Raw genomic sequence first — 26,468 nt, 5'->3', positions numbered from 1 at the left:
AGGGAGGTAAGGAGGCTTGCTGGCAGCTGTCAGATTCAAGAAACTTGCTGAAGCAGTCTTAGGGACTTATCTGGGGAAGATAATTTGAGCCACTTTTTCCACAGTACAAATAGTAACAGTATTATAATCTTATTTTTCCTTTTAAATTTTAGTTGTTCATGGAATTGTCCACTTTTTCCTCCATAGCTGTAGCTTTGAGCTTTAAAACCCTACTTGTGCTTGAAGACTTAGCTGGTGCCAGTACCAATTTTCCCAGTCTTTGTGATCATGGCAGCTGTATTGCTACCAGAAAACAGCATTATCTTTCTTCACTGAAAAGCATAGTGGTTTGTCTCCCTAATTTTAAAATATAAGCTCACTTTTCCTAAACCTATTTTGCCATGATCTTTAGTCCTTCCATTTCTCAATACTTTCCTGAGGCATAACTTAATCTTAACCTTATAGTTAAACAATTATATTGTCTTCTCTTAAATTCCTTTTCCTTAGAGGTAGCTAGATGGTACAGTGGATAGAGCACCAGCCCTGAAGTCAGGAGGACCTGAGTTCAAATTTGATCTCTGACACTTAACACTTCCTAGGTGTGGGCACCTAGTGGTGGGCAAGTTACTTAACTCCAATTGCCCCAAAGAAAAAAAAAAGAAAAAAAATTATTTACCCTTTTGACCTATTACCAATCATATCTTGCCACACCCTTATCCTGAATTATTTTCATCATTTTCTTCTTCTACTCATGTGTGGTAAAATAATCCTGGCAGAAATGGCATCCATGGTGATTAAGTTCCATATAAATTTGTTTCTAATGTTAACTGGACCTTCACTGCATAAAGCAATGCTTTTAGTCCTTTCTCATTGTTTCTGTATTGTGGTCCTCAGTATTTTATTCAAACTTTCTTTGTTCTCTCCTGAGTTTTAAAGGATATGTTAATTGTAATGTCCAGTGGCATTTTCTCAGTCCTCATTCTTCTAGTTATTTCTGTAGCATTTGATATGGTTGCTTTTAATCTTTTCTTTTGTATGCTTTTAACTTTGTTTATTTTTATGACACTACTCTGTCTCTTAATTTTTCAACTTGCTTCGCTATTCCTTCTCATTTACTGAATCATCAGCCTTCCCCAATTGTGTATATTCTAAAAAAAATTTCTCTCCTTTTGACTTCTTCCCTTTATGTAATTTTTCTTTTTGACCTGACCAACTGTTGGGTTCAATGATTTCTGCATATAATGCTTTATTTATATATCCAATCTCAGACTCCCCAGAACTTGTTTTGTTTCATAGAGTGCCTATTGGACCTTTCAAATTGGTTTTCTTATATACGGTCTTCCCCTGGTATTACTTTGTATTTATTGTATACTGTATACTTTTTGTGTATACTTTTGTGTATTTGATGTCATTCCCAATAGAATATAAACTTTTTAAGGCAGAGGTGGTTTTTTTTTTTTTTGTTTGTTTGTTTCTTCAGTGCCAGACACATAATAGTTGTTGACTGATTATGTTGTACTCATAACTTTGTAAGTTATACACACACACACACACACACACACACACATTTTCATAGTTATATTTATTATTGTTTCATTAAGTATATTTAGGTACAGTAATGGTTACTAGATACAGTGGTATTAGTTCAAGCATCGCCTTCATTTATCCAAGGCTTTAGATTTTAAAATATTTTTATGATATTGAAGGAAAAGGAAGGACCATATAATATATTCAGAAAGTTGCTTTAGGTAGCTAATTCAAAGATTTATAATATCAGAGTATTCATATTTTTTAACATTTTAATCAGATTGTTTCTTTTTAATTGCAGGAAATTATTTTTCCACTTTTTTTTTTATTTTGGTTAATATTAATAAGCATGATGCATCCAAATAAGAAGTATGCAGAAGTACCTGATACAGAACTTGATCCTTTGGATAAATCTGTCCTGTCTGACTTCATTATTGCATATGCTCCAGTGACTAATGTTACAAGAAACATCATGAATATAGTGTCTTCTCATTATCTTCCTGATGGTATTGTGAGCCTATATATGTATTTTTCCAGCTTCATGTGGTAGTTTCTTAGATGACTAATATGCTGATTATACTGAGTTAATGCATTCTTTATGTGATAAATATTTTTTTCTTTAATGAAATTTGTGGATTTATAATAATTATGGCATAATTTAAATGTTTGAGTGGCTCTTATTGGTTATTTCAACAAAACTGACATTTTTGCTGACTGATATATTTAATAGTAGAGAAAATATTTAAGTTAATATTTTCTGATTATATTTGCCTTGATACCTCTTATAAAATAAGCAATTCATGAAATAACTATTTAGCAGTTCATATTTGTGTTCTAATTTAGTGATACCTTAATATATAAAGTGATAAAAATATTTTCAATATTAGTAATTAGTAACAGTATATAAAGCAAAAAATGGCAGTTATCGCTGTAGCTTAGAAAATAAAGCCATTTAACTCTCAGTTTGAGATCAGAGAAATGATACAAGCATTATGCTTTTGGAGAAGCTGCAGTGCCAGATATATAGGTCTTTGGTTGTTGCTGAGTTTTGGCCAGAGGCTGGCTTATTGTTTTCTTGAATTACTGATATGGCAGAGCAGTATGAATCATATCATGTTTTATGATTACATAACTTAATGAAAGTTTTTATTCAGAAAATTATCAGTGACAACTGAAATGGCAAATTGGAAAGAATGAAGGGAAGAGGTATCACTTGATCTTTACTTTCATCTAACCTGATCAGAAGAGAGAACAAAGAAATTTTGAAATAGGAATATATTTAACTCATCCAAGAAAAAGAAAGAAACAGCAATAGGGGAAAAGGTTTGGGCTATGAGAGGGAGAGTATATTCATGACAGAGTGACAAATCCTAAGTCTGGTGATAGGTGCCACAAACAATGAATTAATTTCTGTATTTAGCATGTATGTACCTAAATATCATTAATTTTAATTTTTTAGAAGGAATAGCTAAATAAATTTAAAAAGAGACATATTAGAGAAATAGAAACACATTGAGAGTAAAAGTGTAGTAACTAGGTACTGCAGTTGTAGATAAATTTAATCAAAAAATAAACAAAAACAAAATTTTTAAAAAGTTAGATGTGATATAATTCTGGGTCGTATTATGAGAGTAGAAAGGAATATATGTAAACATGTATATATGTGTGTATAAAATATATATATTAGCTTTTCAAGGTACTTTTAAAGATTTATCATGCATTATAATAGTAAAACCTAACAAATACAGAAAAAATATTAATTGCATCTTTTATCATAACGGTAAAATTATATTAGATAAAAAACTCCTGAAAAAAAGCATTAAGAATTAGGTGGAGATTGAATAATTTCATCTCAGAGAAATGGGAAGTAAAAGAATAGAAAGAAAGAAATCATTTCATTAAAAATAGTAACAACAATGAGATAGATCAGAAATTCTGAGATGCAGCAAAAGTAGAAAAACAGACTAATGAAAAGATCATTTATCAAATAAAAAAACACAAAAAGCTATAAAGTGTACAAATTAAAAAAATAAACACTAGAAAAGAAAATCAGAAAATCTAGGGAGAGATTAACAATCTAAAGTTTAAAAAAAAGCTTAGAAATTGAATTAATAAAAATAGGAATTTCTTTATTTTTGGAGGAGAAAAATCATAATAAAATAAACAATTACCTAATTTTATTAGAGGTTTTTTCCCCCTGAGCCTAATAATTTTTTTTTTTATTAAAAATGTAAATGATGAAAGAATGCTTACAAAGTGTGTGAATACTGGGCTGGGAAAGGTGGGAGATTAGCACAATAATTAGAATCATGAGGAACTCAAGAAATGAAAAAAGGTCATGTGGTATAGTGCAAAATGACAGTATACTCAAAGTCATATGACTTGGGCTTCCATCCTTGTATCAGTATTTTGAACAAGTCACAGCACCTCTCTGGACTTCATTCACCTCATTTGTAAAATAGTCTTAGACTAAATCACCTAGATCTTTTTTCCATTCTAAAGCTCTGATTCTGGAACAACTAGAAGAAATACAAAAAAAAAAATGAAGTTCTAAGATAACTTCTTTAGGAGGAATGACTATTTCTGTTTGTACGTAAATTACATGACATTTTCACTAAAATGTAATCATCAAATTAGGATATGTATGAGGGAAAGTAAAACATTTACAAGTTTGAGGATTTTCCTTATTTTTTTCAACATTATTTAGACCTTTTTAAAAGTTGTGTCTAACTTAGAGAAATGTGAATGGTGTGTAGAAAATTCAGAAAAGAAGATTAAATGTTTGAAAATAAATCTATCAAGATAGATCTTAAATGTTGGGGCTGGAAAAAAAGAAGCCTGAATGGAGTTAAGATAATTTTTCTTTAATGGTGGAGCAAGAAATATTGGGTTTAAATGGTACCATCAGTAATTTCTGTTGCAAATAATTTCCGTACAGCTGTTAACTTGTACAATGATTTAATCAAGATTACTGTAGAAACTTATGTGTTGGCAGCTATATAGAATCTTGATTTTTCAAAGAGTTAGGTCTGCTTTGAGATTGAATTTTATCGCTTTTCATTCTTTTAATTCCACTATTGTCTGTAGTCTTCTCATGTTTAATTTAAGAAACAATATTTCAATTATAAATAGCCCTCCTCTGTCTTCCAGTTAAGAATGAAAAAACACTAGCTCTAAAAGGGAAATTAGATTTATCACTGGAAGTATTTATTATTAGACATTTTTATGCCTTTGGAAGAAAAGCACTATAGAAATTTAAGAATTTATTAGAATGCTATGCTATTTGAATTTTTAGGAATTTCTTAATTTCAAGGAGTACTAAAAACAAAGTTTTATAAATATTTGTTAAAATGTGTAAACATTGGACTTCTGTGTTTTACTCATTCTAGTTTGTGAATGATAACTATATTTATAACATTTTTATAGTCATAATTACTGAAAAGTATGCAAATGAGAGAGAATTGCAAGAAGCCAGTCTTTCTAAGCCTACCAGTTTTGTGGGTGTGGTTTTCAAAGACTTCATGTCCTATGAACTGCGGTTTTTTCCTGATATGATCCCAGTATCTTCTGTCTACATGAATTCCAGAGGTAAGTATCCCCAGTCAAGTTTTTGAGAGTTGTATCAAATAATTTTGTTATGGTTTTGATCCATGTTTGAAATTATTAAGTAACCCATATTGAACATTCTATATTAATATTTATTAGTATACACATTCTATATTAATACTTATTAGTATATTATGGTATGGAAACATTTGTGATATATTTCTATATGCAGTCCCACGTTTTCTTTGCCAATTAAAATCATTATTTCACCTTTAGATCTCAAGTTTTCTCATTTATATAATATGGTTATTGGTCTAGATGACTTTTAAGGTGCCTCCTTGCCTCCCAAAATACATAATCCCATGATATTGAGTCAGCCAAGTTTATTTGCTCAGCGATACATTGTCAAAAGCAGAAATTTGTTCTTTTGTTTGTAGGGCTTTAAAGCTGATAAGTGATTGTGGCAAATTTAATTGATAAAAGAAAATTACTTTTTTTGCATAACTTCATTTTCAATTTTACTTCTATTTGTGCTAATTGATATGACTTTTAATATCCTATTGTATGTAGATATTTACCAAGACAAATAAATTGAATGATCAAAAAGCTATATATTTTAGAACAATAGTAGTTTGTTTTCTCACACTGATAGAAGTTGATAAATATATTGTTTCAGTAATCATAACTGTGTGTGAGTAGACTGTATTATATTACCAAATATGAATTGCCTTACAAGAACTGAAATAAATTAATATTGTCAAGGAACCATGTTATTAGAGAAGGTGAATTAGGCTTTATAGCAAGAACCAAGGGATAATAGAAGGGCAGCCCAAATGAATCTTGTACTTATTCCCAAAGATGTTGGCTAATCTAAAAGAAAGCCTCCAGTGTATGAATTAGCTAAACCTTTGCCATGGATTTATCCATGGATTGATGAGAGTCAGAGAACAGAATACCAAAGGATGAAGTATAATTGAATTGTGATTTTCACTGATAGCATGTATTCATTCTGATGATTAGCGTATGCCATTAGTTTATGTATCATTCCTGTTTATGTTGTCTTTAGAGAGGAGTGTTAATGTCATTTTGCAAAATCGTGTATGCCTTTTGTTTCCTTAATAGCTGGTTGTTCAAAGTCATGTGAGGCTGCTCTATACTGGCACTCAGGGTTCATAGCTTTACAAACCTCCATTGATGCTGCAATTATACAGGTAAATGTGAAAAAGTAGCCATAGGAAATAAAGTTTTATGAATTGTTATATTCTTTGCAAAGCAGCTAACTTGTTAAAAAATACACAATTTTAATCATATTAGTTGCTGTGTTGGATTTAGAATAAGGTAAGAAGTAAAAAGTTAAGTTTTATAATACAAACATTTAAAATTTGAAGATCTAATTTTAATTATATTTCTGTTATGGGGATTTTAACAATGTATTTTTTGGTATAATTTCTATAAATAATATTAAAGTTCCATATGTATTATTTTCTTTAAAATGATTTTTATTAGCTTAAATAGTTCTTTAGAGTAGTATTAAATGTGTATTTTTCAAAGAATCCATTTCTGTATGTATGTATGTGTTTATTTCTACACAAATACACTTACATACATATAATAATGGAATGCCAAATATCAAGAAAACCTTAATATGGAGATTTATAGACTAGAATGAGGTGACTCTGGTCAGAACTTATCTTGTGTTAAGTAACAGTATTTTTACCTATGTTCCATGTCTTTATTTTTCCCTTCACTTTATTCATTTTTCTCAATCTCATTTTGGTGTTTTGCCTTGTAATTTTAATCAGGCTATAAGTAAGCTTTATTTTGAAATGGCTCCTTTATTTTGAGATGGCTCCTTCTTTTAGGGACTTTAAATTTGATATGATTTTACATAACAGTAATTTCAGTTGTAAAAACTGAAGTTAAAAAGTACTGTTTTTAATATAATCAAGTTTAAATATATTTGTATATTAAATATAACAAGGATTTTACTTGAAAGAATATTTCATGGAAACAAAAATTGAAGAATTTTTTTGTAATTTGAATTTCTTAGATTCAGTTTAACAGCAATTTGGCAGACACTAGTTATTGAGTGTTGAGGACTGTTAAATGACAAGACTGGTTTTTCACAGCATTTATCAAGAGAAACTTCAATTAAAACATAATCTTGACTTAAAAGATGACATTATAAATAATTTCAAGGAGCAAATCTGTGACTAGGGAAAGAGTTCATGACCAAAGGAAGATCATGGAAGAGAATATGGACAATTTTGCTTATATAAAATGAAAACGTTTTTATGACAAACAAAGCTAAGTGCAGTGAAAATTAGAAGGGAAGCAGGTAAAACTCAGAGGGAATTAATCAAATTTTAAGAATAAGTCATTTCCTAGATAAATAATCAAATGATATGAATAGATAATTTTTGGATGAAATCCCACCTTTCAATAGGCATATGAAAAAAATTATCCAAGTCACTAATAATTAAAAAAATACAGATGAAAATAATTGAAGTTTCACCTCCCAACCATAAGATTGGCAAGGTAGACAAAAAATGAAAATTACAGGTATTGGAGAGACTGTGAGAAAACACATTAATATGCTGTTGGTGGTACTGTCTGTTAGTCTAGCCATTCTGGAAAGTAATTTGAAATTGTTCCTCTAAAGGTACTAAACTCTATGTCTTTTGACTCAATAATACGACTAATTCTAGACCCCAAAGAGATAAAAGAAAGTAGAACAGGATCTATATGTACAAAAATACTTTTTTGTAGTTGTAAAGAACAGGAAAGCAAGAGGCTACTTGTCAGTTTGGGAATAAACAAATTGTGGTATATGAATGTAATGGAAAACTGTGCTCTAAGGAAAAATAAGAGATGGTTTCAAAAAAAAAAAAGATGACATAAAATGAAGTGAACAGAACCACAACAATAATTTATACAGGGGAGCCGGGCCAAGATGGCAGAGAATAGAATCTTTATTTGAGCTCTTCCCAGTATCCCTCAGATCAAAATCAGGTCAAACCTCTGAATGGGTTTTGGAGTGACAAATATTTGGAATGTAACAAATTTCCAGCAGAAAATACTTTGGAAGAACCTCAGAACAGACTACATCCCTGTGCTGGGGAATTTACTGGGAGACTCTTAGGCTACTCTGTCCTGGTTACAATCCAGTAGATCAGCAAACTAGCTGAGAGATATCCAAAGCAAATACAAAAAGTAAATAGTGAGCCTCTGAACCCAAGAAAAATGGAGTATCTGGCCAAACCTACCTAGCACAGGAAGGAAGTCAGTATGATCAGCCTAGGGCAGGGAAAAGCATCTGTCACCTGTAGAGAATGCTTGGGACAATCTACCCTTTGCCCTAAGAGCAGACCTCAGCCTTTAAAAAATGAGCAAACAAGCAAAAAGAGTTCTGACCATACATAGCTCTTATGGAGAAAGAGAGGAACAGACCTCAAACTCTGAGGACACTAAAGGCAAATCGTCTCCAGATGAAACCCCAAAGGGTGATATGAGTTGGTCCCCATCAGCACCATATCTGTGTCATAAAAGGAATTTGGATAGCATTCCTTCTTGCCCTATTTTTCAAATAATTTGCCTAGTATTGGAATTGTTCTTTAAATGTTTGGCAGAATTCACTTGTAAATCCAATAGCTTATACAATTTCTTTTTTTTGAAAATTGGACTATTTGAGTAATTTATTTCCTCCTCTGTTAATCTGGGTAATCTATAGTTTTCTAAATATATTTCATTCAGACTGACAGATTTATTGACATATAGTTGGGAAAAATAATTCCTAATTATTGCTCTAATTTCCTCTTCATTGGTAAAAAGTTCTCCCTTTTTATTTTTGATACTAGCAATTTGATTTTCTAATTTCGTTGTTCTAATCAAATTAACTAAAGGTTTATCTATTTTGTTGGATTTTTCATAAAACCAATTCTTAGTTTTGTTTATTGATTTAATAGTTTTCTTACTTTCAATTTTGTTAATCTCCCCTTTTATTTTCAAAATTTCAAACTTGGTATTTAATTAGGGATTTAAAATTTTTTTTCTAGCTTTTTTAGTTGCATTCCCAATTCACTGATCTTCTCTTTCTCTATTTTATGCACGTAATGCATCTAGAGATATAAAACTTTACCTAAGAAAAGCTTTAGCTGCATCCCATAAATTTAGGTATGCTGTCTCATTATTGTCATTTTCTTTGATGAAATTATTGTTTATGATTTATTGTTTCACCCACTCATTCATCTTAATCTGATGATTATTTAGTTTCCAAGTTTTTGGTCTGTTTTCCCCTGGACTTTTTTTTTTTTTAATAGCCTTTTATTTACAGGTTATATGCATGGGTAACTTTACAGCATTAACAATTGCCAAACCTCTTGTTCCAATTTTTCACCTCTTACCCCCCACCCCCTCCCCCAGATGGCAGGATCCACCAGTAGATGTTAAATACATTAAAATATAAATTAGATACACAATAAGTATACATGACCAAAATGTTATTTTGCTGTACAAAAAGAATCAGACTCTAAAATATTGTATAATTAGCTTGTGAAGGAAATCAAAAATGCAGGTGGGCATAAATATAGGGATTGGGAATTCAATGTAATGGTTTTTAGTCATCTCCCAGAGTTCTTTCTCTGGGCATAGCTGGTTCAGTTCATTACTGCTCCATTGGAAATGATTTGGTTGATCTCGTTGCTGAGGATGGCCAGGTCCATCAGAACTGGTCATCATATAGTATTGTTGTTGAAGTATATAATGATCTCCTGGTCCCTGCTCATTTCACTCAGCATCAGTTCGTGTAAGTCTCTCCAGGCCTTTCTGAAATCATCCTGTTGGTCATTTCTTACAGAACAGTAATATTCCATAATATTCATATACCACAATTTATTCAGCCATTCTCCAACTGATGGACATCCATTCAGTTTCCAGTTTCTAGCCACTACAAAGAGGGCTGCCACAAACATTCATGTACATACAGGTCCCTTTCCCTTCTTTATAATCTCTTTGGGATATAAGCCCAGTAGTAACACTGCTGGATCAAAGGGTATGCACAGCTTGATAACTTATTGAGCATAGTTCCAAACTACTCTCCAAAATGGTTGGATTCGTTCACAACTCCACCAACAATGCATCAATGTCCCAGTTTTCCCACATCCCCTCCAACAATCATCATTATTTTTTCCTGTCATCTTAGCCAATCTGACAGGTGTGTAGTGGTATCTTAGAGTTGTCTTAATTTGCATTTCTCTGATTAATAATGACTTGGAGCATCTTTTCATATGACTAGAAATAGTTTCAATTTCTTCATCTGAGAATTGTCTGTTCATATCCTTTGACCATTTTTCAATTGGAGAATGGCTTGATTTTTTATAAATTAGAGTTAATTCTCTATATATTTTGGAAATAAGGCCTTTATCAGAACCTTTGGCTGTAAAAATATTTTCCCAGTTTATTGCTTCCCTTCTAATCTTGTCTGCATTAGTTTTGTTTGTACAAAAACTTTTCAGTTTGGTATAATCGAAATTTTCTATTTTGTGATCAGTAATGATCTCTAGTTCTGCTTTGGTCATAAAGTCCTTCCCCTTCCACAGGTCTGAGAGTTCCCCTGGACTTTTATTGCATATAATTTTTATTGCATCATGATCTGAAAAATATGCATTTACTATTTCTGTCTTTCTGCATTTGATTTTGAAGTTTTTATGCCCTACTACATGGTCAGTTTTTGAATAAGTCACTGTATTGTCAAGAAAAAAGTATATTCCAATCTGTCTCCATTCAGTTTTCTCCAAATATCTATCATATCTAACTTTTCTAGAATTCTATTTACCTCCTTTACTTCTTTTTTTTTTTTTTTAATTTTGTGGTTCCATTTATCTAGTTCTGAGAGAACAAAGTTGAAATCCCTCACTAGAACAGTTTTGCTGTCTAATTCTTCTTGTACTTCTCTTAATTTCTCCACTAGGAATTTGGGTGTTATACTACTTGGTGCACATATATTTAGTATTGCTATTACTTCATTATCTATGGTACCTTTCAGTAGGATGTAGTTCCTTCCTTATCTCTTTTGATTAGATCTATTTTTGCTTTTGCTTTATCTGAGATCAGGATCACTACCCCTGCTTTTTTTTTTTTTTAAACTTCAACTGAAGCATATGATAGATTCTGCTTCAACCTTTTCCCTTTTCTCTAAAGGTTATCATTCTGCTTTAAATGTGTTTCTGATACACAACAAATTGTAGGAGTTCTGACTTTTAATCCATTCTGCTATATGCTTCCATTTTAGGAGAATTCATCCCATTCCCATTCCCATTCACATTCACAGTTAAAATTACTAACTCTGTATTTCCTGCCATTTTTTTTCAGTTATATTTTTCTCTTTCCTTTCCCCTTTTCCCTTACCCCCAGTATTTTGCTTCTGATCATTTCCTCCCTCAAACAGCTCTCTCCTTTTATAACCCTTTGCCCTTTCTCATCCCTTTCCCCTTTTACTTCTTAGAAATAGAAGATCTTAGCCTCCCCCTTTTCTTTCCTCTTTTCCCTCCTACTTCCCTCTATGAAGCTAAATGTGTCTGAAATTTTCTCTTTGAGCCAAATCTAATGAGAGTAAGATTTACATAATGTTTATCCCCCTCCCTTCTTTTTCTCAATTGTAATAGGTCTTTTTTTTGCCTCTTCACGAGATATAATTTTAATGTTTCTTTTTCCAAAGGAAAAATTCCAAAATTTTTCATTTCCTTTATCCATTTTTCTTCTCTTTTAAGATCCTTTTGGAATTCTTCCAAACTATTTGAAAAAATAGGGAAAGTAGGGAAAGAAGGAGTCCTACCAAATTCCTTTTATGACACAGATATGATGCTGATGCTTAAACCAGGTAGGATCAAAAAAGAGAAAGAAAATTATAGTCCAATTTCCCTAGTGAATATTGATGCAAAAATCTTAAATAAAATATCAGTAAAGAGATTACAGAATGTCATCCCTAGGATAATACACCATGACCAAGTAGGATTTATATCAGGAATGTAGGGTTGTTTCAATATTAGGAAAACTATTAGCATACCTGACTATATCAATAACCAACTTAACAAAAATCATATGATTATCTCAATAGATGCAGAAAAAGCATCCCAAAATCTAACACCCATTCCTATTCAAAACAATAGAGAGTATAGGAATGAATGGAATTTTCCTTAAAATGATCAATAGTATCTATTTAAAATAATCAGCAAGCATCATCTATAATGGGGACAAAGTAGAACCCTTCCCAATAAGAAAAGGAGTGAAAGGTGGTTGTCCACTATCATCATTACTATTCAATATTGTATTAGAAATGTCAGCTTTGACAGAGAAGAAAAAGAGATTAAAGGAATTAGATTAGGTAATGAGGAAACCAAATTATCACTCTTTGCAAATGATATGATGGTATGTTTAGAGAACCCTAAAGAATCAACTAAAAAACTACTAGAAGCAACTCATATTTTTAGCAAAGTTGCAGGATACAAAATACACATAAATCATCAGCATTTTTATATATTAACAACAAAGTCCAGCAGCAAGAGATACAAAGAGAAATTCCATTTAAAATAATATAAATTATTTGATATTGTCAATAATATAAAAGATTCGGGAGTCTTTTGGCCAAGGCAAAGTCAGAACCTATATGAACACAATTACAAAACTTTCCACATAAAGTCAGATCTAAACAATTAGAAAAATATCAAATGCTCCTGGGCAGGCCAAGTGAATATAATAAAAATGACAATACTATCTAAACAATCTATTTATTCAGTGCCATATCAATGAAACTCCCAAGAAATTATTTTACAGATCTAGAAAAAATAGCAAAGTTCATCTGGAGGAACAAAAGGTCAAAAACTTCAAGAGAATTAATGAAGAGAAATGCAAATGAAGGTGGCCTAGCTGTACCAGATCTGAAACTATATTATGAAACAAGCAGTGGTCATCAAAACCATTTGGTGTACTGACTAAGAAATAGAGTAATTAATTAATGTAATAGGTTAGGTTCATAAGACAAAATAGTCAATGACTATAGTAATCCAGTTTTTGACAAACCCAGAGACCCCAGATTTTGGGATAAGAACTCAATATTTGACAAAAACTGCTGAGAAAATTGGAAACTGGTATGGCAGAAGCTAAGCATTGACCTACACCTAACAGCCTATACCAAAATAAGGTCGAAATGGGTTCATGATTTAGACATAAAGAGTATTACTATAAGCATATTAGAAGAACAAAAGATAGTTTACTTCTCAGATTTCTGGAGGAAGGAAGGAATTTGTGGTCAAAGAAGAATTGGAATACATTATTGAACACAAAATAGACAATTTTGATTATATTAAATTAAAAAGTTTTTGTAGAAGCAAAACCAATGCAGACAAGATTAGAAGGGAAATAAGCAATAAACTGGGAAAGCATTTTTATATTCAAGAATTCTGATAAAAGCCTTATTTCTAAAATAGAGAATTGACTCAAATTTATAAGAATTCAAGCCATTCTCTAATTGATAGTTAAAGGATATAAACAGACAATTTTCAGTTGAATAAATTGAAACCATTTCTAGTCATATGAAAAGGTGCTATAAATCACTGTTGATTAGAGAAACACAAATTATAAGAACTCTGAGGTATCACTTTATATCTCTCAGATTGGCTAAGATGACAGGAAAAGATGATTGTTGGAGGGGGATATGGGAAAACTGGGATACTAATATATTGTGGAATTGTGAACTGATCCAACCATTTTGGAACAATGCCCAATGGGCTATCAAAAAGTGCATACTTTTGATCCAGCAGTGTTTCTACTGGGCCTGTATCCCAAAGAGATCCTAAAGGAGGAAAGGGACCCACTTGTGCAAAAATGTTTGTGGCAGCCCTTTTCATAGTGGCAAGAAACTGGAAACTGAGTGGATGCCCATCAATTGGAGAATAGCTGAATAAGTTATGTATATCTTTATAAGTGTTCTATAAGAAACAATCAGCAGGATGATTTCAGAGAGTCTTGGAGAGACTTAAAAAGAATTGATATTAAGTAAAATGAGCAGAATCAGGAGATCATTGTACATGGCAACAAGAAGATTATACGATGATCAGTTCTGATGGATGTGGCTCTTTTCAACATTGAGATTATTGAGGCCACTTCCAATGATCTTGGGATGAAGAGTTCCATCTACATCCAGAGTGAGGACTGTGGGAACTGAGTGTGGATCACAACATAATATTTTCACTCTTTTTTGTTGTCAGTTCCTTGATTTTTGGTTTTTTAATCATTTTTTCCCTTTTTGATCTGATTTTTATTGTGCTGCATGATAATTGTATAAAGATACATATATTGGATTTAACATTTTTTAAAACATGTTTAACATATATTGGATTACTTGCCATCTAGGAAAAGGAAAAAAATTGTTTCCGCCAATTCTAATTTTATATTTCAGTGTAAGGCCAGATGATTCTTAGGAAATTTTTTTTTAATTGGTAGAACGACATCAGGGTTATTCATTTTATTTAATTCACTTATGTGGTCTAAGTTTGTTGAAGTTCTTAATTAGCTAATCATTTTACAGTTTTTTTCTTTATTTTTTTTAGGGACATCTATTAGAAACCAAATTGACTAAAAGACAATTTTATTTTCTTTTATAGATAAAGACCAATTATTCAGCCTGGGATGAATTGGAGTCTACTAAAGCAGTTGTCATGGGAGAAACTGCTGTTATAGAAATAGATAACTTTCCTCGAGGAGTAATTTTAATTTACCTAGTTATAGCTTTTTCCCCTTTTGGATACTTTTTGGCAATTCATATTGTGGCTGAAAAAGAAAAAAAGTTGAAAGAGTTTTTAAAGATAGTGGGGCTTCATGATACTGCTTTTTGGTATGTTTTTTTTAATGTTTTGTATTGTAATAACATTTATAAATTATTATTAATTTTAAATGCTAATTTGTTTAACTTTACTTTTTCATGCTTGTTTCTTCAGTATTAGAGATTAACTTGATAATATCAAATCAGATTCAGACAATTGTTTTTGTGTCATTAATAAAAAATACATTTATTTCATTTATATTTCTGGTAAGGTGACATGATATAGAAGATGAATTTGTTAATCTCCATTTTTTCCTCCAAATTTTGTGTGATGCAGATGATACATTGTGAAAGAACTATGAATTATAGATAAATGGCAATGAGAATGACTGATCATAGCAGTGTACACTAACTTTAAATTTTAAAATGGTAAATTTCCTCATTTCTTAGAATATATGAATATATTTACATTGGAAAGGATCTGATAAAGCCATTTCATACAACTTACTCATTTTACAGATGATGCAACTTAGACTTAGGTTAAATGGTACCCATGATCAAATACCTAAGAAATGTCAAAAGTGAGATTTCAACCCAAATATTCAGGATTCTAAGTTTAGTTTTTTACTAACACAGAATAATATGATCCTGTCTGCTAGTATATTCATTCTGTAGAAATAGGGAATAAATGTGGCTAAGGCAAATTGTCCTCTTTTTGTAATGTCCCTGCATTGTCTTTAATATTGCATAGCATCTCTGCTAGATGATTGTTCCATTGGCTCAGCCTGGGTATGTACTTTTGCTTCCTCTCTTTCTCTCTCCCCTTCTTTCTTTCTCATCTCTCTCCCCCTCTATATTGTTCTTATGGATTTACTGGTTGGGTACAACTGTGTTTAAAGATGAGTAAAAATAGAAGAATGACAAACATTTTTGGGATGTTTGGTATACAGTATATATACTTAACTGCTCTCTTATAGTTGGTGATTGATAATTTATAAATGTAAATCAAAGGCTGATTTTTTGCTATCAATATTGTTTTAGTTTTAGTATTTGCTCACTTTGTCATCATGGAACTTAAGACCAGGATAACTTTTATATAATTAATTGAGCTGATAATGCTAAATTCATTTTCATTGTATACTTTCTAATCTATAGAAAAATTTTAAATCAGAAATTTAATTCTTGAGAATCTAGAAAGCAATTAATTAATTAATTATTTCCCAAATACCATGATTTATATGCTTTAAAAATAGTTTTCATTGTATAGAAGAATATGGAATTTTCTTCCCAGGTATTCAGAGTAACACTGAGGAATTAAAATGTAGTAAATGCAAATATTACAAGAAAGCACATAAAGAATTTTTGTTCTTATTTGATCCATAATCGCAAATTCAATTTAGTGAAATTTCTATTTAATTTTGGTAGGTCAGTGTCTTTACAGTGATTAATCAAGAGACTTGTATATTTAATGTAAAAATCATAAAAATTATAATATGAACATGCTAATTTAAAATTCTGATGAATTATATTGAACCTGATTTTTCTAGTGTGTAATAGGCATTTTGTGTGGAAGAAAAAGTGTAAATAAACAAATTGTCATTAGACCATAATTTATAAACCTTCAGTTACACAGAAGCTAGCTTTATATCTGTTTTATAAAAAGAGTATCTGTCATAAATACTCATGTTCTCTATTTTTTATCTCATTATTTTGGGGGGAATTTTGAAAAACGTTTTTAGTCTACTGGAATTTGAAAATTACCTTTATTATATTATTTTTATTTGTTGTTGTTTTTAAAAACTTCTCGTAACACTTAGATTTAAGCAAGTCACTTGATCTTGTAACCTTTTTTCCTTCCTGAAAAATCATAGTATTAGACATCCCAAAAACAAATTGTAAATTAGTAGTAAATTGACAGAATGTAAAAATTTAAAAAACATACTAAATAATTCAGCTTTTCCACTCGACTGTGAGTTTTATACAACTGAGGTTGGATTTGGCTAATTTTGCAGTAGACATTATGGTGTTCCCAAATGCTTTGATAATGGAGGGTTTCTACACACAATCTTTAAATTCATAAGTTTGACTTTTGCCACATGTCCTAGAGAACAGTGTCACACTGACTTTATTTTCATTATTATTATTTGCTAAGGCAATCAGGGTTAAGTACCTTGCCCAGGGTCACACAGCAGGAAGTGTCTGAGTGTCTGAGGCCAAATTTGAGCTCAGGTCCTCCTGACTTCAGGGCTGGTGCTCTATCCACTACACTAACTAGCTGCCGCTGACTTTATTATTTTATATTTTATGACAATTTGATTGCAATTCTGTGTTATGTTGCTCTTTAGAATAGCCCTTTACCATCAGTTGCTATCACTTAAAAATATTATTAGCTGGCATTTTTATAACTCTTTACAATTTGTAAAGATAATAATAGCTGGATTTACCTCATTGAAAGAAAATATTTTATTTTCATATTTAACAAAATTTCTAATTTTAATATCACAGCTGTGTTGTTTATGACCTGTACAAATTTTAACACAGTGATGGTTTTTACATGTAACTGAATAAATTGTTTAAATATCTTTTGAAAATAATTAAGATTCTAAAATAGTTTGATAGTATGGATTCTTATGATTCCTGACCTGTATACTAGGTCTAAATGTATTTGTATTTTCTCTTTTAGGCTTTCTTGGGTCCTTTTATATACAAGTTTGATTTTTATTATGTCCCTTCTCATGGCAGTCATTGCAACAGCTTCTTCATTATTTCCTCAAAGTAGCTGTTTTGTGATATTTCTTCTTTTTTTCCTGTATGGATTATCTTCAGTAAGTATTTAACTTTAAAATTATGGATTAGTTGAAAGAGAGCTAGTTTGGGGTCAGTTAGGAAGTCATCTAGCCTCTAATTGTCCATCCACATTGGCGGAAGAAGTTTCCATAATGTGTTCCCTACATTGATGAAATGAGAGTTCCAAACTCTCCTCTCTTTCCTCAGTTAATTATGTACGTATTTTTATTCCATTAAATACTAACTTGAAGATATTCCTGGTATTGAAGATATATCAGTTTCTGAATTTATTGCTTGGTCACTTTTTGCTGAAACCATATAAAAATATGCTATAGCTTGAAAACAATTATTTGGTATTTCTCAAAATTCTTGCAAAGTAAATATTTAGTAAATAGTTACAGATCCCCTCATACATATACATCTATATGAATAAAGAACATGGATACACTTTCAAATCTCTTATGTAGCTTTTAATATTTTTAGTCTGTAAGTTTCTTAGCATTTATTGTGCATAAGATGGTCTGTGAAAATTAAAATGTTTTAATATTGATTTTATTTTAGATGATAATTTTTAATTAAAATTAATTTGTTAACTTTAATTTTTTTTTAGGTTTTCTTTGCCTTAATGCTTACACCCCTTTTTAAAAAATCAAAACACGTGGGAATAGTTGAATTTTTAGCCACAGTGGCATTTGGATTTGTGGGCCTTTTGATTGTTTTGCTGGAGGATTTCCCTAAATCTTTAGTATGGCTCTTTAGCCCCTTCTGTCAGTGTACATTTTTAATTGGTATTGCACAGGTGAGTAAATTAACTGTATTTTTGTTGAATCTTCTCTTTTCATATCTCAAGAGAAGTTTTATATAACACTTGAAAAGTTTTGATTTGTTGCAAATGCTAAATTTTTGAATATGAAAAAGTAATGATTCAAGATACATATTATTTATGACTTAATTTATTCTTATAGTTTTCCATAATTTATTAAACCCTACCTTATTTGAATGTCTTATTAAAGCATTTATGAGTTTATTATGTGCAAAGCGTTGTGCTAATGTTAGCGATACAAATAGAAAAACAAGAGTGAGAGCCTCTTTTATCCTCTTTGCATAATATAATCTTTACTGGAAAAAAAAACAAGAGCTAATTCTTTTATTTCTGTCAGGAATATTATTTTCTTTTATAAAGTGTAGATTATCATTGCTGTAGTGGTGACTTAAATTTTTTTTTTTTCAGATTTTATTTTAGATGTTGTAGTTAAAACTTTGACAATTTTTAAGAATACAGATTTTAAAAATATATCAGATTGTTTTAAAATGGGGTTATATTTTTACACAGACAAATGTTAAAATTAAGCTTGTAGTCCTGATAAAGAATCAATGCTCCAATCTCTGATAAAGAGGTTGTCTTCCTTCTCTAATAGATCGCCTCCATTAAACCACTTTAATATTCAGTATTTCCCTCTCTAATGATTCTTTTCTTTTTTTTTTTTCCCTTAGAGAAATGTTTACTCTGAAAGTTTTGAAGTTTCTTACTATGTATTTATTTTAAAATGATCTTAAAATTCAATTTAATTCTTTTCAGGTCATGTATCTAGAAGATTTAGATGAAGGTGCTTTGTTTTCCAACTTGATCAAAGGTCCTTATCCTCTTATCATTGCCATTATAATGCTGATACTCAATAGTGTATTTTACATCCTCTTAGCTGTTTATCTTGATCAAGTCATTCCAGGTATGTAGGTTATAGATAATAAAGACAGCTTTAGAATATATATATATGTATGTGTATGTTTGTGTATGTGTGTGTGTATATATATATGTGTGTGTGTGTGTGTGTTTTAAAACAAAGCTTTTTTTTTTTAAGACAAGAGCCCCCTTTTAGAATAGAATTAGAATAGTCATTCTATTGATTTAAGTTTTTATTTTTATGCATGAGTCACTTAAAATAACAGATTATGTCAAAGATAGAATAATTTAGGCTTTTAAACACTTTTCCAGCAGATAAAACAAGTGTATATATTACTTGTAAACTAGATTAAAAAGAAAACAGACTTTTGAAATTCCACTGAATATTTTATCTTTGCTTTGAATTTTAGGTTTTAGGGTTTTAGGTTCTAAGTTGTTTTAAGTTTCACATGGCTGCCATTATCTGTGATTCACACTAATTGTAATATGTCTTGGAAGAATTGTTTGTTTGTTTTTTTCTTTTCAGGTGAATTTGGACTACGAAGATCATCTTTATATTTTTTGAAGCCTTCATATTGGTCAAAGAACAAGAGAAATTATAAAGAGCTATCTGAGAGCAATATTAATGGAAATCCTGGTTTTAGTGAGATTATTGAACCTGTTTCTTCAGAATTTCTAGGAAAAGAAGCTATTAGGTATGAATAATTTTACTCATTTACAATTTAGACGGAAATCAAAGTACTACAAGAGAGAATGAGTTGATGCTAGTGAGAAAAGTTAGGAAAGTCTGAAGATACGTTTTGAAATTTAGAGAATTTCTCTAGAAGAGTATAGATAGAGAAGAGTAATACTGAAATAAAAATTATTGCTCTGAATAGAGTGGAAAATGTTAACTGATGATTGAGAAAGGGCAGAGGTGATTTAGTCTTCTTTTACTTGTTTTCTTTGCCAAGTAGATTTATTTTGGATTTGTAAAAGACAGGACTAAGCTAGCTAGTAGGAAGCTGAGACCCTAGATGAATAAAGAGATAATTAGGCAGCACTGAACTGTCCTTGATGAATTGAAATCATTGTCTAAACTGTCCCTTGAACTTAAATTTCACATCACCAGCTTCCTATTCGATGTTTTAAACTGGATATCTCTGAGACATTTAGATTCTGCATGTCTAAAACAAAACACATTATTTTTCCCTCAACTCCATTCATAAATTTAGGTTTATTATCTTTTTGTACTTCCTCACCTTGTGTATTCAAGTTGTTACCAAATCTCTTCATTTGTACCAGCACATCTTTCATTTCTAACCTCTTCTCTTTATTCCTTCAGCTTACCATGTATGTCAAACCTTCATTATATCTGCCTAGAATATTACCTTGGTTTCCTAATAAGTCTCTCTGCTTCAAGTTTTTCTCCATTCCAGTTGCACTGGATTTAAAAACACCAGCCACGAGAGTTGGTCTTTTAATGAAGAGGCAATAGGAAGACATTGGAATTGGTTGAATAGTCACAGCCAAATTTTCATCAGACTCTCTTTTGCAGTTATGTGAAAGAGAAATCTGTTTCTAATCTATTTTTCCAGCTTCAATGGATATTATTCACCCTTTAGGCACTTTTCAGTGATTCAGAAATAGTAATCATCTCTGTTTCTCTCACATGATACTCCATATCCTATCTTCTGTCTTTGTACTGCCCATCTCATATGCCTAGAATAAGTGCCATCCTAACCTCTCCATCACAGAATCCCTCTCTTTCTTGAAGATGTACTTTAAATATTATTTTTTATTATATTATCTTCCTAACTGCTAGTGAAGTGTCCACGCAAGAGAAAATACAAGACAGCTAAAATAATTTTTAAGAGCATTTATTACTGGCTAGGACTGATCTCCTGGCACCAGGACAGGAGGGGTCAGTAATGAGTGGTCTCAGGGCCACATATTTATAGAAAGAAAAGAGAGACATCAAAATGTTTCTTGATACATTTGTCATAATAAAAGGAATTTCTGTTCTAGACAAAGGTTATCACTCTAAGGGTGACATTCCCAGATAGCAATAAGACAGTATTTCTTTATGTTTATCAAGTTGTCAAGGTCTTAGGTTTTTAGGACAGCACATCTGGGGGTGTAAAAATTCCATTTGCATTAGGGTGTGAAGAACTAGTAATAAACTTCTAACTACAAAGATTCAAGATTATGTTTCTCACGGTCCCATCTGGGGTGCTTTTCCACTTCATTAGTAGCTCCTTTCCTATCTTGAATTTATATTATATTTATTCAGCATATACTTACATGTATTTATTAGAATGTAAAATCTTTCTTTTTCTTTATTTATTTTTGTAACCCCAGTGACTAGCACAGAGTACATAATAGGTACTTGACAAGTGCTTATCGGTTGATTGAAGTTGTGACTGTTGGGCCATTGTCAGTGATCGCTGAAACATCTTTGAAAAATGGAAGAGATACTAAAGTGCTTAGAGAAGGAAAAAACTTCATTTTCCACAAAAAGAATAGTCTTAGAAATAAAGGCCAGTGGATTTATCTTGAATTCTTGGCAAAATTCTAGGATATTGTAATAATGAGATTGTAATGAACATCTAGAAAAACTAAACTTTAGTATTGCATTTAATAATCTTGAATTCTGTGATGCAAAATAGAATCATGTGAGTTACATGATAGCTTAGTTATGTGATTTTGGAAGTAGTTGAATAATTGGACCCAAAGAGTAATTATTAATGTAAATGATGTTTACTACAAATAAGTCTTTAGTTGATTTTTTCCAGAAATCTGTGTTTTGCCTTGTGATATTTAGCATTTTATCAATGACTTGAATAAAAGAATAGAGGCAATTCTTAATGGATTTGCAGATGGTAACAAAATGGGAAAGGATAGCTAATATTAAGGACTCATTTTTGTAATTGTTTGCATTTGTATATATTATCAGAGTCAAAAGGATATATTTTAAAATCATCTGTATAAGTATATTTCTTTTACCATAATTTTGACACCACAGAGTTTTGTTGGCCAAATCAACAAGCAATTATTGATGTATAAAAACCTCACAGTTCAAAAAATTGCATTTCTTTATTTGTGAGATTGAATATTTTTTCAAATCTTTATTTAAAATTTGGCCTATTTATTTTAAACAAAAAATATTTTTGCTCATAAGTTTTCTTTAGGGAATCATTTTTCTTTGGTTTACATAACAGAAAATCAAATAATTTAGAGTAAGAGATGTCTTGCAGGTTCACTCACTAAAACTTTGAAGCTATGTAGATAGAAATAAACAGACTGAAGCTTTTGCAGAACTGAAAAGAACAAGCAGAATAAATATTATTTTTTATCATTTCATTCATTCTTTTTTTTTTCTCTGCATGGTATCTAAAGTAATCCTATATCTTATTTTGGGGTACTTTTGAACATATTAATATAATTGAAATCTCAGTGAATATATTTTAAAAATCAAATTAATTGAACTCTAAAATTTTACTTGCTTTTGACTTATCAGCCAAAAAGAAGTCATGGGGGAAGGACTGAAGAGAAGGTCTTATTCCCTATCTGAAATTTAAGTGAGCTTTGTAATTTTAAGGACCATAGAAAATTCAAAGTCTCAAGATACAATTTTATTGTAAAAGGGTTTCTCTGTAATACCACAAGTCTTTTATTGTCTGTCCTGTCTACCTCTAATACCATTGCTTTTTAACTGGCTTCTCTCTTGTGCTGTTTGGACTGTGGAAGAAGGCATACAGACATTGTTCTTGGCCCCAGTTACCTAGAAATAAAAGGAGGTTTAAAATAGCAATTGAAAGAGAAATTACACAATTGAATTTTTTGAAGTTCTCTTCTACACACACTTACAAGGAACTAGACTTAACTCTTAATTTTTCCCTCTTTTCTGAATGACTCAGCCCTTTAGAAATTGTCAAATTGAACTGCCCCCGCCTGTACTTAGATGGGTTCTCTATTTAGCCAGTGAGATCTACCTTACTCTGTGTAGCTCTCCTAAACCAGTGTCTCTTCTCTAAAGCATATTTTAGGTATAATTAAAGATTAATATTCACTCATTACTTTCGTGTTTAGTACTTTGTATATCGCAGTGCCTTGAATTTGTGAAACATCCCAGCAGACAGTTCCTGGGAACTCAAATTGACTTTTCAGTACTGCTAATTATCATTGTTTCCATTTAAGAATGACCAAAACCACGCCTTTAGTAATGTATTGTATTTTAGAATTTTTCCATGAATAAAATGAGAGGTTTACTAATCAGTAATTTATTTTCTTCCCTCATTTCAGAATTGTACCACATTTTCCCATCTCCAGTTATATGGAACCCTTGATTTTATATGATTTTTACTTTTAAAATGTTACTGCTATACTATGTTTTAAAAATAATCTTTATTTCCAAATAAGATTCTCCTTATTTCTGATTCCATTACCTAGCAACCATCTATAGTTATAAATAATAAAAAAAAAGGAAAAAAGTTCAGGTAAACTTAAGTCTTAGTATAAACAATATTCCATATGCCCCATCTCCTACAAAGAAGAGGGTTGGAGTTGTATTTCCTCAACTAATTTCTAGAACCAAGCTTGGTCATAATTATGCATTATTGATTTTTAAATTTTTTTCTGTTGTTATTGTTATAGTCAGCATGTATATTGTTTTATTAGTTATACTTCATGGTTCTCTGCTTCACTTTACTAAGTCTTCCCATGCTCCTAAACTGTTCAGTCATGATTTCCTATGGTATTGTTAGAGTCTATTATATTCATGTAACACAATTTACTTAGCTATTCCACATTCAATTTATAATGATTTTTTTAAAAGGCCATTAACAGTTCTTTAAATAAAGGAATCTCAGTTCTTTCATTAATACCTGTGGGTCTGATATTGCCTTCTCTGAGCCTTAGGTTACTAAAATTAAACATATTAAACTAAATCTCTCTCAGACAACTGAACATACAATAGTGCAGGGTTTTTAACTATACAGCTTGTCTTCTGGTCACTGATGCATAATTTTTACAATCAAACATGGAGATATTCTTGATGAAAAAAAATTTTATGAGGAAGAAAATATATTTAATATTGTCTGACTTTTTTACTGTTAGCAGTTTGAATTGTATATTAAATCATTGAATTTTTTTTTGAGAGGACTGAAACTGGAGCAAAATGACTAATGATATATATATATATTTATATATATATATACACACGTATATACATATATAGTATATACTAAAATAATGATATACTGTTGATAAGAAATATGCTATTTTTAGAGTTTCAGAAGAACATCTTCAGATTTTAAGAATGGAAGAGAATGCTTTCCTTTGCAATTTATAAAAAAATTCAATTTTTGGTGGTTTATTAAATTAGTTTATTATGTATTTATCAATGTTTGATGCAAAATGATAGTATGTTATTGTGTTTTCTCAATTTCTGTTCTCTTTTCACTAAAATGTCTTCCAGAATCAGTGGCATTCAAAAAACATTCAGAAAGAAAAGTGAAACTGTGGAGGCACTAAGAAGTATGTGATTTTCTCATTTAATGTACATTGAATTTAAGAAGAAATAGTTTAAAAATCTTATGAATATTTTTAAAATAAAATTTTAATGATGCCTTTAGTTTTTATATCATGATCATTTCTGAAAGTATTAAATCCTCCTTTGTAACAATACCCCATGACTGTCAGATGGTATCTATCACATTCTGTCTTTTAGTTTCTTGCCTCCTCTGAGGGAAGTAAGATATGTTTCATTATTTGGTCGCTAAAACCATTATTGGTTTTTATATTGCTCAGAGATTGGCTTTTCTTTAGTGATCTTTTAACTTATGGTGTTGTAGTCATTGTGCATATTGTTTTTCTGGTTTTGCTGTATTAATTTCAACATCAGATCATTATCTTTATTATGATAGCACTTTTATAGTGCTATAATGTTTGCAAAGAGCTTTTCAAATATTATCTGACTTTATTCTTATAACAACTCTGGGAGGTAAGTACTATCCCCATTTTACAGTTGCGGAAACTGAAGCAGATAGCAGGTGAGTAGTTTGCTTAGTGATTTATATCTGATAAGTTACAAACTGGATTTCAATTTAGGTCTAACTGAAGGTCCAGGGCTCTATCTCCTCTTCCACTTGCCTCAAGTTTCTTTGAATTCCCCTTGATTGTGATTTTTTAATAATTGCATAATAATATGGTTATATTGCTGTACCACAGCTTAGCCACCCACTAATAAGTAGGTACCCACTTTGTTTTAAGTTTCTTGTTGTCATATAAAAGTACTCCTCAAAATATATTGGATAATAAATATGTAAGTCTTTATTGGACATTTATTTATTTATTTATTTTTTTAACCTCTTTAGAGTATGTGCCCAGTAGTAGGATCACTGGATTGAAGGGAGTGAACAGCTTAGTCTTTTTTCTTTCGTCATTCCAATATGTTATGTTAGACTGATTCACAGTTCCATTGGTTATTATGTCAAATCATGTGGTTTTAATAATCTCAATATTAATTTTCTGTTTTTGAACTGGAGTAAATGCTTTTAAGTTTTGGATCTTCTATCCTTGATACTCTTTGGGCCTGTGCATATAGAAAATTTCTATAAAATCATATATTGTGCTACTTTCCTGGGTTTAATTTAAGGGCAATTTATCTCTTAATTCTCTATCCCCCTTCTTCTGCAGTACAATATATTTAAGTAGTTTGACATTACCAACTCATATCCAGAAGAAATGCTCTCTCCCTAGTAGTTTTCATATCATTGTAATATATATTGAAATATAACAAATAAAGCTTAGGTTTCTATTATTCTTTAGTTCTCATTGTAGTTCTCACTCATTTAGAATAATATTATTTATTTTGCTTCAAAATAGGGTAATATATTTAAATTTTTTTCTTTGTCATAGTAACTAAATGATGCTCTATTGTTGTAAACCCTTTAATCACTATTAATTTTTTCATCTGTGCTATTTCTGTGTTCATAGTTTTCTCCTTCTTTACTTAGATTTATCATTTGACATATATGAGGGTCAGATTACAGCATTACTTGGCCATAGTGGAACAGGAAAAAGCACATTAATGAACATTCTTTGTGGACTCTGCCCACCTTCAGATGGTAAGAGTTTATAACTTCTGTC

The 26,468-nt window shown here is 30.7% G+C and overlaps 1 protein-coding gene across 3 annotated transcripts in view; it reads left to right on the top strand.

Moving 5' to 3' along the window:
* The window catches only part of ABCA5 (ATP binding cassette subfamily A member 5), a 113,098-nt gene that overhangs the window by 23,688 nt on the left and 62,942 nt on the right, over positions 1–26,468 (top strand). For all 3 annotated transcript variants that reach the window (XM_031965711.1, XM_031965712.1, XM_031965714.1), the window contains 10 exons: positions 1,808–2,012; positions 4,933–5,094; positions 6,175–6,263; positions 14,712–14,941; positions 17,553–17,694; positions 18,267–18,455; positions 19,236–19,383; positions 19,864–20,032; positions 24,796–24,854; positions 26,336–26,446. In XM_031965711.1, the coding sequence (XP_031821571.1) occupies positions 1,808–2,012; positions 4,933–5,094; positions 6,175–6,263; positions 14,712–14,941; positions 17,553–17,694; positions 18,267–18,455; positions 19,236–19,383; positions 19,864–20,032; positions 24,796–24,854; positions 26,336–26,446 (1,504 nt within the window). The remainder of the gene's footprint in view (positions 1–1,807; positions 2,013–4,932; positions 5,095–6,174; positions 6,264–14,711; positions 14,942–17,552; positions 17,695–18,266; positions 18,456–19,235; positions 19,384–19,863; positions 20,033–24,795; positions 24,855–26,335; positions 26,447–26,468) is intronic.

This window comes from Sarcophilus harrisii, chromosome 4 (genome assembly GCF_902635505.1).
Source record: "Sarcophilus harrisii chromosome 4, mSarHar1.11, whole genome shotgun sequence".
NCBI classification, from domain to species: domain Eukaryota; kingdom Metazoa; phylum Chordata; class Mammalia; order Dasyuromorphia; family Dasyuridae; genus Sarcophilus; species Sarcophilus harrisii.
The sequence above is the reverse complement of the archived record's forward strand: the minus strand, read 5'-3'. Positions and strand labels throughout refer to the sequence as shown.